Genomic DNA, 11244 nt, shown 5'->3' on the forward strand with positions numbered 1-11244 from the left:
CCGTCGTCCACTTTGGGATGGACATGATCCTCCGCCGGGCGCGTCGACGAGTACCAGCGTCGGCGGGAGGTCAGGGCGGTGGATGGAGGTCAGGGCGGTGGCGCGAGGTCGCGTGAAAATCGCCAGATCGCCTAGCTCTAGTGTGGATGGAGCAGCGCGGCGTTTTTCATCTCTATCATGTTTCTTTAGGGTAGAGTATTGTGGAGTAATGAACTACTACCTCCGTCCATAAAAGGATGTGGTAATTTTATCTAAATTTTAATACATTTAGATATTTCTTTAATGTGTACTCGTAGGTACATTCTAATTTAGATAAAATTTTGACGCTTTTTTATGAACGGTGGAGTATTTTTGAAATAAGGAACAAAGAAGGATATATACATCACTGGATGCACACATGCCGAGGCGTTCCCCAACTTCTGACGGAGATACGTTTGCCGATCCCTCGGACGGATGCGGAAAACAAGACGCGCGCTCGTATACACATCGTGCAACTCGGCGCTCTCCCTGCGGCTTTTCTTCCGGGCGGATTGCTCACACTTTGATGCAGCGACAAATCCGGCGTAGCGGCGCTGCCCTCCCACGGTCGACGTCCTTTCGTGCGCGGTGCACGATAGCCTGGCTCGTGACGCTCCATACTTCGCGCAGTCGCGTCATAAAATTCGTAAAATCTCCACGCCGCGCCGCGCCGCAAATGGGGCCCACCAAGCCAGCCTCGTCATCCCTCCTGCCTCGGGAGTTGGGGCTCTCATTCACAATCACAGGAGCTAGTGGTAGCGGGGCCCGTCGACACGCTCTTTTCTCCGGCCCCAGCTACCCTACACTCCGTATCAGCATCCAGCGTCCAGGCACCACCTGACCACCGGCTCCACCGCCGCCGCACCGCAACAACGCGCCGGCCATCTCGCTCCCGCGTCCGTAGAATCGCTCCGGCCGGGGGCCGTCGTGGTTCTGCTGGTGGGGAGTACTCATCTTAAACTATTATACTACTTTCTTTATTTTTATTTACTTCGCATTATGAATTTAGTTAAAGTTAAACTTTGTCAAATTTAACATTTTTTAGTAAAGATCCCAAACCCATATAAAAAAATACGTACAATATAAAAATATATTTTACGATAATTCTAACGCTATATGTTCTATATTATAGATATCGATATTTTATCCTAAATATATAGTCAAAATTTACAATCTCTAACTGTGATGAAATCCAGAACACGGAGGGAGGAGTACTATGCGCTAGCAACATGCTTCCTCGGTCCCATAAAAATTGTCTGCCTGAATGCATTCAATTCAGACAAAGTTAAAACATGTTTCATATACTTTGCGCACACGTATTCCAAGGCGAACTTTGACCATAAAAATTGAGCAACAAAATCTTGGTTATATTATATGTAATTAGTATTGTTGGATTTGTATTGAAAAACGCTTTCTAATGATATTAATTTCATACAAACAATCTTTACATACTTTAAGTAATTCTTAGTCAAACGAAAAACACGTAAAACGAGGACGCCTTATTCCTTCAATGGGAGGTAGTAGGATGGAGGGAGTACATCTGGGCATGGGCAGCCCGGCCCGGACGGCCCGGCCCGAAAATCCCGGGCCGGGCCGGGTCGGGCTTGCACTTCGGGCCGGGCTCGGGCCTGAAATCTGAGCCCGAACGTCGGGCCGGGCCGGGCTCGGGCCTTCATTTTCGCGCATTTTAGCCTGGTCGGGCCGGGCTTCTCGTGCCGGGCCGGGCTTTTTGGTCGTTCGGGCCGGGTTCGGGCTTCAATTACAGGCCCGACGGTCGGGCCGGGCCGGGCTCGGGCTTGACTTTTTACCCGCGGGCTTTTTTAAGCCCGGCCCGAAGCCCGGCCCGGCCCGAGCTTTGCCCAGGTGTAGGAGGGAGTACTAAAACATGGGTAAGTGACATCAAGACACCTCTTGAAACACAATGCAATATTAATTAAACCGTTGTAGTGGCCTATAACCTTGTAGTATATCACAAATGGAAATACATAGCAAAACGAATCTAGAATGTTGAAGTATCGAAACCCAGGACATCTTTGTCTGTTACACCTTTTATGGGCAAAAGATTTGCATGATCTGTTAGGGATGCTCTAAACCGCTCGAGTGGCATGTAATCTTGGACTCCATCCGTGACAAAACAATTGACTCAACTTTTTTTTTCTAGAAACAAATGTATATACAACTAAAGTATGTCTAGATATATCATTATCCATATAAAGACGAGTCACTTATTTTGGGACATGGTAGTATTAGTTTCACAAATTGAATAGATAGATAGCAAATTGACCTGGAATTTCTGTTATGGAAAGTCCTAAGGTAAGTCTAGGGCAATAAAAGTGTAGGAGATTGTTTAGACTATTTTAGCGGTTTGGTTTAAATCAATGAAGCAAAGAGAAAACAAAAGGTCACTCTCTTTCAAAGAAAAGGCGGGAGGTTCAGACTCCACATGATCTTTTTTAAAAGAATACTACGTAGCAAGTGCGAGACTTAAGTACTTAGTGGCATAATTACACCATATTATAACGTTTTTGTATTTGTTTGGATTTGATCATGTTTATTAGGATTTATCTGTTTTTCCCCGCAAACCAAACACACGCATTTACAAAAATGAATGTTTTCTTCGACCTTCTATTTTCCACATGCACGCCTCTCGTATTTCTAAGTTTTCATGTATTATATTGCTAACAAAATGTAACCCTACTGTGGGCAGCTATCATCAATGAATATGACCCAACATAGAACCAAAGAATTAAATCATGTCCGAAGTTATCAATTCTATAAATGACCATAGGAGTTATTCATCATAGAAATATCTCGAAATAGTGCAAAGCAGGAAATATATGCATGCAACCGATTATAGCTAAATAAAGAATGGAGAGGTTTCACCAACTCACCGAGAAGAGATGGAGCAATATTCTGCCCTTCTTTCCTAAAATGGGAAAAACATAGCTAGGTCGATTGATACTCCTAACGTAGGTCATGTGAATTAATGGGTAGTCTATGTTAGCAAACTATGGATGGTGGATCAAAAAAGTACTACTTCAAGTGAGGTTTGGTCTTATTACGTCATCGGGGTCAATTTATGCTAGACTAGAGTGAATTCAAGAATAGCTATCCGATAAAACAATTTGGTTTCCTATAATGTTGTCCACTTAGATCTTAGACGGACACACATATAGAGATACCAGTGAAATATATCCCTATGTTCTAGCTCGCAACTTCCGGCTAGAAATAGTGGGCCGCTTAGTGGACCGCACAAACTACAATATGTCCAAATATAACAAGTTAGGCCCCATATATATGTGGGCCAGCGAACCCCAGAGGATGGATGTGCCCTAGGCTAGGCTTGGCACCCTTTCTATTCCAGCTATCCACCACCGCGCCGCCACCTTCTTATGACGCATTTAATCCTATAAGTGTAACCGATAAGTTGTTCATGATTATAACATTTTTTCTTAGCTATACTCAAATCCTAGTCATTCAATCAATTGGGAGAAAAAAATAGCGGCATAATTACACTATAATATAACATTTCATGTATTGGTTTGGATTTGATTGTGTTTCTTAGGATTCCTCTATTTTTCTATTATTGCAAACCGAACACACACATTTACAATAAAAAATCTTCAACCTTCTGTTTTTACATGTATGCCGATCGTATTTCTAAGTTTTCATGTATTATATTGCTAACCAAATATAATCCTGGTGTGGATAACTATAACCAATGAGTTTTCAACCAAAGAACCAAATTGTGTTCGAAGTTATCGATTCTATAAATGATGATAGAAGTTATTCAACATAGAAAAAATGTAGAAATAGTGCAAAACTAGAGAAAAATGCAACAATTAGCTAAATAAAGAACTACGGTTTCACCATCTCAATGAGAAATCGGGACTTGGGGAGCCAATGTTCTGCCCTTCTTTCCAAAAATAAAAAGAGACCTAGCTTGGCCAATTGATACTCCTAACCAAGCTCATGTGAATTAATGGAAGTATATGTTAGCAAACTACGGTTGATAAATCAAAAAAATTACTTTGGGATGATATTTGGTCTTATGTACAGAAAAGTCCTTGTAATCCATTTATGCTAGAGTGAACTGAAGAATAGTGATCGATAGAACAATTTAGTTTTTCTATGGTGTTATCCGATTAGATCTTAGTACACACTGAACTACTAGCGATATATTTTTCTAAATATATTTTAACTCACCGCTTTCAGCTTAGAATAGTGGGCCGCTTGCTGGACCGCGTAAAACACAATATATCCCAATGTAACGGATTAGGCCCCATATACTTGGGCCCACGATACCGAGAGGATGACTCTGCCCTAGGTCAGGCTTGGTACCCTAATTCTTTCGGAGATCCTCCGCCGCGCCGCCACCTTCTTCTAACCATCCAACCGTAGAAATCTAGCCGATAAATTGTCGAGGACTATAATATTTTTTCTTAGCTATTCTCAAATAATAGCCATCAAATTGCAGCAATTAGTTTTGCGGATTATCAACCGAATAGCAATAATGGAAAACAGTAGAAACACAGTTGATGTATAGGGAAGGCTCGTGGAGAAGAGACGCACACAAACATAACCATCCTCCCATCCGTCCATAGGTTAAAAGCCCAGCACCAGCACAACACCAGAGCTCCATCTCCTATCCTCCTCCTTCCTCCTCCCTCTCCTCCTCTCCAGTCTCGACCTCCTCCTCCCCCTCCCCTCCCTCTCCAACCCCCACAGCCATAGCCTTCGAGAGGGCTGGAGTCGGAGCAGGAGGCATTCCTTGAAGCCTGGGCGCTCCATCCAGATCCACTTTTTCGGGTCGTTTCTTGGTCGATCTGGAGCAAGCCCCTCAATCCCTTCTTCCAGAAAGGAGTCGCCTTTGCGCAGCCAGCTTCTGCCCTCTCCGCTCGTTGTTCTTAGTCTCGGATCATATATCCCCTTCCAGGAAAGAGGAGCAGCCTTCGCATTTATTCTTCGCCGGGCCTTTTGGGAGATCGCTCTCGTCAAGATTTGGTGGGAACCCAATTCGCCGCGGCTCCTTGTGGAAAGGCGCCGCTTTGGTTCCTGTTCCGCCACAGTTTCCCACCTCTATATATCTCCCATCTCCTGTCCACCTACTTGCCTAACTTCCTTTTACTTTGATCCACCGGTTTTGCCTTCCCCGTATCGTCATCTGATCGGTGTCTAGTAGTTTCTTGATTTGACGCAGGCCAGATCGCTTTCTGGCCCCTTTTTTCCCGAGTTTGTCAACAGCTTGTTCCTGTCGTTTGTCGGAGAGATGGCTGCGGCGAACGGAAGCGGGGCTGCGCTGTTCAGCGAGGAGGAGCTTCGGGAGGTGAGCGGGGTGCGGCTTGGCGACGGCTTCGTCGAGGTCATGTGCGGATGCACCAGCCGCCGCTACGGCGACGCTGTAGGTCGCCTCCTCATCTACCCCTCAGGCGACCTGGCGATTAACTGCGATTGTACTCCAGGCTGCGGTGAAGGTTCGTGCCCCATCCACCCACGTTGTTTGTTTCTTTTTCTTTTCTTTTTCTTCTTGATTTCATGTCCGTGCATCGATGCACGGACGGTGTTTGGTCTTTTGGTCACGGCGTAACTCGATCTGCATGCAATGCCGGTGCACGCGCGTCGGCGCTGCTCGTGCCCGGCGTCGCCTGACTTCCAGTACTACTTTGTACCATGCATTGTTGCTCTGGTCGACGTTCTTGCTCTGGCTCATGTCAGGATACCTGTAGCGAGTTTGGTGCCTGGTCTCTGATAGTTGTTGTCTGCATCATTCCTTGCCTTTGCATGTACCTTCTGTAGTATGTTGCGTTTTCCTTGCTTGGAGCTTTACTTCTGTCTCTGTTCTGTGTTGGTTCCTGATCACCGTAGCATTTATTTCTGGCAGATGTTAATGATACATTTTGTTTTTCATATCTGATGTATGGTCTTTTCGTGTATCCGTACTGACCTTGGTACACCATGATCATACTATCACTGAGGGTTTTACTGTACACTACACTATAGATCAGTCTGCATTATCTGCATATTCGTTTGAGTTCAGAGTCTGCATACAGAATTCAGTGCCTGCGACCCAAAATATTTCTAGCACAGTTTAGCAAGCACCATCTTATTATTCTTTCATCAAATGTGGGTCTTTATTTGATCTAGCCTTGTTCTTAACTTAGCTGGAAGAAACGTCTGAAATTACATATGGAAAAGAAAAGTATAGCATCCCTTACTACTTGCCATATGCTACCACCTTCCAGTTTTCAAGGATTTGTTTATGAGATCTAGGTAGAAGTGTGATTTAACAAAGGTGAGAGGCTCTGCATTCAAAATATGCAGTTCCTTAAGCTAGTAAGTTATGACGGCGGCCTTCGATAAGATGTCTGCTGATCTGGGTACAAACCTGGGCTGCTCCTTGCTAAAACAACACCCATCCATCCTCTTAGGAAGTTACTACTTATGTTAACGGGTTAAGTGCTCTCTTTGCTGGAGTGACATCACACATGTTGCTCCCATAACTTGTTTTTAGAGCATTTCATCGCAGAACTTGTTTTTACCGTCTAGATATTTCTGATATCACAGTTATTCAGAAGAATTGTCTTTTAAGTTTTGTAACTTGAAATTTCAGATAAGTTGACTCCTTCCGCCTTTGAGAAGCACTCTGGAAGGGAGACTGCAGGAAAGTGGAGGAACACCGTGTGGGCCATGGTTGAAGGAGAGAAGGTTCCACTCGGAAAGACAGTTCTGCTCAAGTACTACAACCTGTCACACAATGGTTCAAACAAAGGCCGTAGTGGTCGTCTATCGCACCGGGATGAGTTCATCCGTTGTACTAGGTGTGACAAGGAGAGGAGATTTAAGCTTCGGACCAAGGAAGAGTGTCGTGTTTACCATGATGCTCTTGCAAAGCATAACTGGACATGTGCAGATCTCACAACTGATAGGTATGTGTGTTGGACCTGGAGAACAAAGGCTGCAAATTTTTGTATGTCAACTTGATTGCTTCTGTGCTCTTTTACTTAAGAGTAGTGTGATCAGATATTTTTTATTGCTGTTATCCGGTCATTCTCATAGCTGCAAATTTTTTATACATATCTTGGTTGCTGAATTGATTAATACTAGTGGCACGGTGGATTCCCTTTGTAGGCTACACTTTTTAGAAAGTACTATCTCTAATGTTTGTTTGTCTCAACTGGTAGAAGTAGTACATGCTTCTGTGCTCGTGTTAATAATAACAGTAGTACTAGTACTTGTAGTAGTAATAATTATAATCAAGCATACCATTACTACTGGTACATGCTGTGGCGCCAAGCCGGTGCAACCTGATAAAACTCTGCCTGTGGTACTGCAAATATTCATAATGAAAACACCTTCACTAATTTTGCTTAGCAGGAATTTGCACTTAGCTACCAAGCATCACATTTTTGTTTTCGGGGAAACTGAAATACACATGACTTCTTAATAGTCAATATAAACCCCCCATTGGAACTGGGAAGTAGAAACAGAAACTGCTGGCTTTGTAGTACATGTTGTGCAAGTTTCTTGCCAGAATTGTCAGTTCTCTGCACATTCATGTGGCCTGTGACTACAATGCACCTTCATGCAGGAGCGTCTCACACCCCCTAGCAAGGTTCATATAACAGCATATAAGAAAATATTATTAAGGATGGTTGTAGGTGTTTGCAGCTCTATCGTTTTCCTTTGCTTGTTTTGTTCCAATAAGCAGGATCATTTGACTCGATTCAAGTCATCTTGATTTAATCACTTTTTTCAAATCTTGGTTACCTGTGTTTCAATCTCTGGTTTTACCATGACAAAGTCTGTTACTTTCTCTACATACATTGCTCATCTGACTACTACCTCTTATGCTTTGGTTGCCACCACCAGGATGAGCTGCGATGATGATGAGGAGCGGGGGAGCCGCAAGGTTCTGAAGGGGTGCTCCCGCGCGGCGTCCTGCACCGGCTGCATGAAGTGCGTCTGCTTCGGGTGCACGATGTGCCGCTTCACCGATTGCGCGTGCCAGACCTGCGTCGACTTCTACAGCAACTCCAAGGAGTAGGATGATCTGACAACCATTTGTTCCATTCGTTGAGACGACACCCCCTTTGCCGAGGCCGCCATCCTTGGCGATCCGGAGGGGGGCCGGAGCTCTAAGTATGCCCCCAAGCATAAATGCTGGGGTGGCCTTATTCTGAGACATTGTTATTTAGTTCTGTGGCTGGCTTCCGTTTCCATAAAAACAGACCTGGGGAAGCAAGCTGTTCGTTATTGGATACAAGTCGTTGACAGTTTATATTGGATTGCGTTCTACATTGTCGGTGCCTGTTTTAGGTGTTATTTCCTCACCTTGATGCTCTAGCTGAGATGCACGCACCATGCAGTGTGTTTGTGTGCAAGAGCGTGGCAAAAACCCAGAGCATGACTACGTATAGCATGTTGACGGGCGTTTTGCAGTCCTACTGTTTTTTTTCTCCTGACAAAATCTGACATTTGGCAAACTAAGGGTCTTTTTAATACGTAGTATTTTAAAAATGTAGGAATAGGAAACGCATAGGAATAGGATAGAAATATATGTGCAAACCCATAATATTGTAAAAGCATAGAAATTTACGAAATTGGGTGTTTAAATTGTAAGAATAGAAAAAACACAGGAATCCTTAAAACCATAATTAAATTATGGTCAAAATAAATGTAAAGGTAATATTAGGTAAATTTATGATCTTTATCTCATTCTTTGTGCATAGAAATGTAAAAGAAAGGTTTGACTAGATTGTAGAATGTTTTTGTTTTCTCTTTGAAAGCAAAACAAAAAGGAAACTTCATATACTTTTTCTATGAACCATTTCTTTAAACGAAATGGATGAAGAGTGTCACCAAAGAAAAAAATATTCCTAAAAAAAACGTAGAAACCAGAGAAAAACATGCCCCTGTTCTAAATCGTACACTTGTGGCCAAATGGGCATTTTCGACCAACCAATTCAAAATTGTTATTTGAAATGGGTCAGAAATTGCAAAAACCACTCACTATTGATACCTATGTTGCACAAACTATTCACTTTTCCTATCTTTTGCAAAGAACACCAACTATACATGTAGTTTGGGAGCGATGTTCTGGCACATGGGAGCGTGTGATCCATTTATTTTGAAATGCATGTTAGACACATTTTAAAATGTCAAAAAGATGAAACAAAAATTTCGCACTCGTACATCTTGATGTGCTACGCGCTCACAAAGTCGTTTCATGGAAAATTGATTTGTCCTGTGACGTGTGTAAAAAAGACAAAATTCGGTGCTAAAAGAAAGACTTGACACAAGATAAATTTTCTATTTTTCATTTAGACTACGGAAAATATCATTTTTCGTGAAACTTTACGAACACACATATTATGGAGATGTACATGTAATTTTTTTTCAAAATTTTTAACACTTGGAAATATGTTTTTATGATAGAGGATCATACGCGCCCGGAAGTCTAATTTAGTTTCTGTTGCAGAGAGGTCTAAATTTTGGATTAGGCTACTTAATAGCAAAACCGGTGGACCCGGGGACACTTAAATTATGTCAAACTCTCCCAGATTATTTATGTCAGATTGCTTCAAATACTAGAAAATTTTCAGATTTTTCGAAAAGTTTGGAAATTTCACCAAATTTTGGTTGAATCTCCAGTAAGTGGTAAATATTTTAAACAAGTGATCTAAATTCTTTCGAACTATTCCAGATTTGTGAGTTTATATTTTTTCATTTATTGGAAATTTTCATATTTTCTTGAAATGTTTGAAAATACCAGTTGATGGACACGTGGATCCTAAATATGAAACTTTGTGTATATGTATAGTTGGTATTTTTTGTCGACAACAAAAGTGAGTAGTTTGAGTAATAGGTGGTTAGTGTGATTTTCTCGAAATGGATCTAGCCGGAGATGTGCTTAGGGTATCTCCGTTTCTGTCCGGTGTTGGCCAAATCTTGCAAATAAATTTCTCAAATATTGCATACATATCTGAAGATTTGTTTCAAGCAAATTAATGGAACTTAAATAAAACATAAATAAAAACATAGTAGAAGACTCCTAGTCGTCCTTGAAGACTCCTAGTCGTCCTTGTTGGAGTGGTAGTGGCAGCGGCACATGGTCTCATCGAAGACTTTGACGATGAAGTCGTCGTGGCCGTCGTACTTGAAGACGACAAAGTGCCCGACCTCAATGGCGTGCGAGCGGGCGAAGCGCCTCCAGCCGTTATGGAGGAACTTCTGCCATTCGTCGTCGAACATCACCTCCGCGGGCCACAGGACGGTTGAGCCGCCGAACACACGCATGAGTACATGGTGGGGCTCTTGCCTATCGACGATTGAGATGGACCTCTGGGGCAGGCGCAACCTGTCCCACCTCATGCCCTGGTGGATGGTCACGCGAAACTCGAAGCCGAAGAGGTCGATGGCGATAGGGTCGGGCGACGATGGTAGTGCTGGCAACGGGGACGCTGGTGGCTGACTTTGGCCTCTCCCGCTACTCCTTCCTCTGTTGCGGCCTCGGCCATGGCCACAGCCACAGCCCGGAGGCCGTCATAGGCTCCCTCCCCTCGACCCTATGCCTCCAGCCATTGTTGCGGAGATGCTTGTGGTGGTCGTGGTGTGGGGAATGGAAGTAGTGAGGTTAGGGAAGAAAATGGCCGCCACTAGCCTACTTAAAAACGGCAAGCCAGAGCATTGGATGTCGGCGCGTAGAACGAAACGTCGGCATTGATGGACGGCTGGCTGCATGGCCAAGGCAGGAGCTCAGGCGTCGGGCGGCGCGGGCAGAGCAGGAGTCAGCCTACTTCCATTGATGGCCAGTGGAAGAAGGCCGTTGGGTCGCTTCCATACGGGTCCTAGGTCCACAGGTGCGGATATGGGAGGACACGCGTGCTGTCCACGCCGGCCTATATATACACTATATAAAGTTTAGATGGATTCACGCTCCTAGATTGTCTTGGACACTGTTTATGGGCTATTTTTTTCCAATCATCTGGAGACACGTAACCCTCCTCTACTCTTTCTCACCGAGTCAACCACATGGTAGTTTTTCGTTTGCTTTTTTTAGGTAGATATACTACCGGTTACCGGTTACTAAGGCTACTTCATTCTCATTGTCTCTCACCTCTTCCGGTTAGGATTTGTCCGTTTCCTCCAAAATTATTTAGTGGGTGGGCCCTGCCATCCACCGCTTGGTTCCCCTTTGGCTAATCCAACCGCTTTGACCAGAGCCAT

The 11244-nt window shown here is 43.8% G+C and overlaps 1 protein-coding gene across 1 annotated transcript; it reads left to right on the top strand.

The window, feature by feature from the left end:
• The first annotated feature begins 4613 nt into the window (after positions 1-4613).
• LOC127344029 (protein ULTRAPETALA 1) lies at positions 4614-8315 on the top strand. The gene is made up of 3 exons (XM_051370257.2): positions 4614-5492; positions 6629-6944; positions 7888-8315. The coding sequence occupies exons 1-3, from the start codon at positions 5288-5290 to the stop codon at positions 8060-8062; spliced, it is 696 nt and encodes a 231-aa protein (XP_051226217.1). The 5' UTR covers positions 4614-5287; the 3' UTR covers positions 8063-8315.
• The last annotated feature ends 2929 nt before the right edge of the window (positions 8316-11244 follow it).

This window comes from Lolium perenne, chromosome 3 (assembly GCF_019359855.2).
Source record: "Lolium perenne isolate Kyuss_39 chromosome 3, Kyuss_2.0, whole genome shotgun sequence".
In the NCBI taxonomy this organism is placed as follows: Eukaryota; Viridiplantae; Streptophyta; class Magnoliopsida; order Poales; family Poaceae; genus Lolium; species Lolium perenne.

Excerpts from the sequence above, each read along its gene's own strand:
- LOC127344029 (XM_051370257.2), top strand. The coding sequence starts at position 5,288 with ATGGCTGCGGCGAACGGAAGCGGGGCTGCGCTGTTCAGCGAGGAGGAG. Across the intron at positions 5,493-6,628 it reads TACTCCAGGCTGCGGTGAAG|ATAAGTTGACTCCTTCCGCC; the intron begins GTTCGTGCCCCA and ends TTGAAATTTCAG. Across the intron at positions 6,945-7,887 it reads GCAGATCTCACAACTGATAG|GATGAGCTGCGATGATGATG; the intron begins GTATGTGTGTTG and ends TGCCACCACCAG.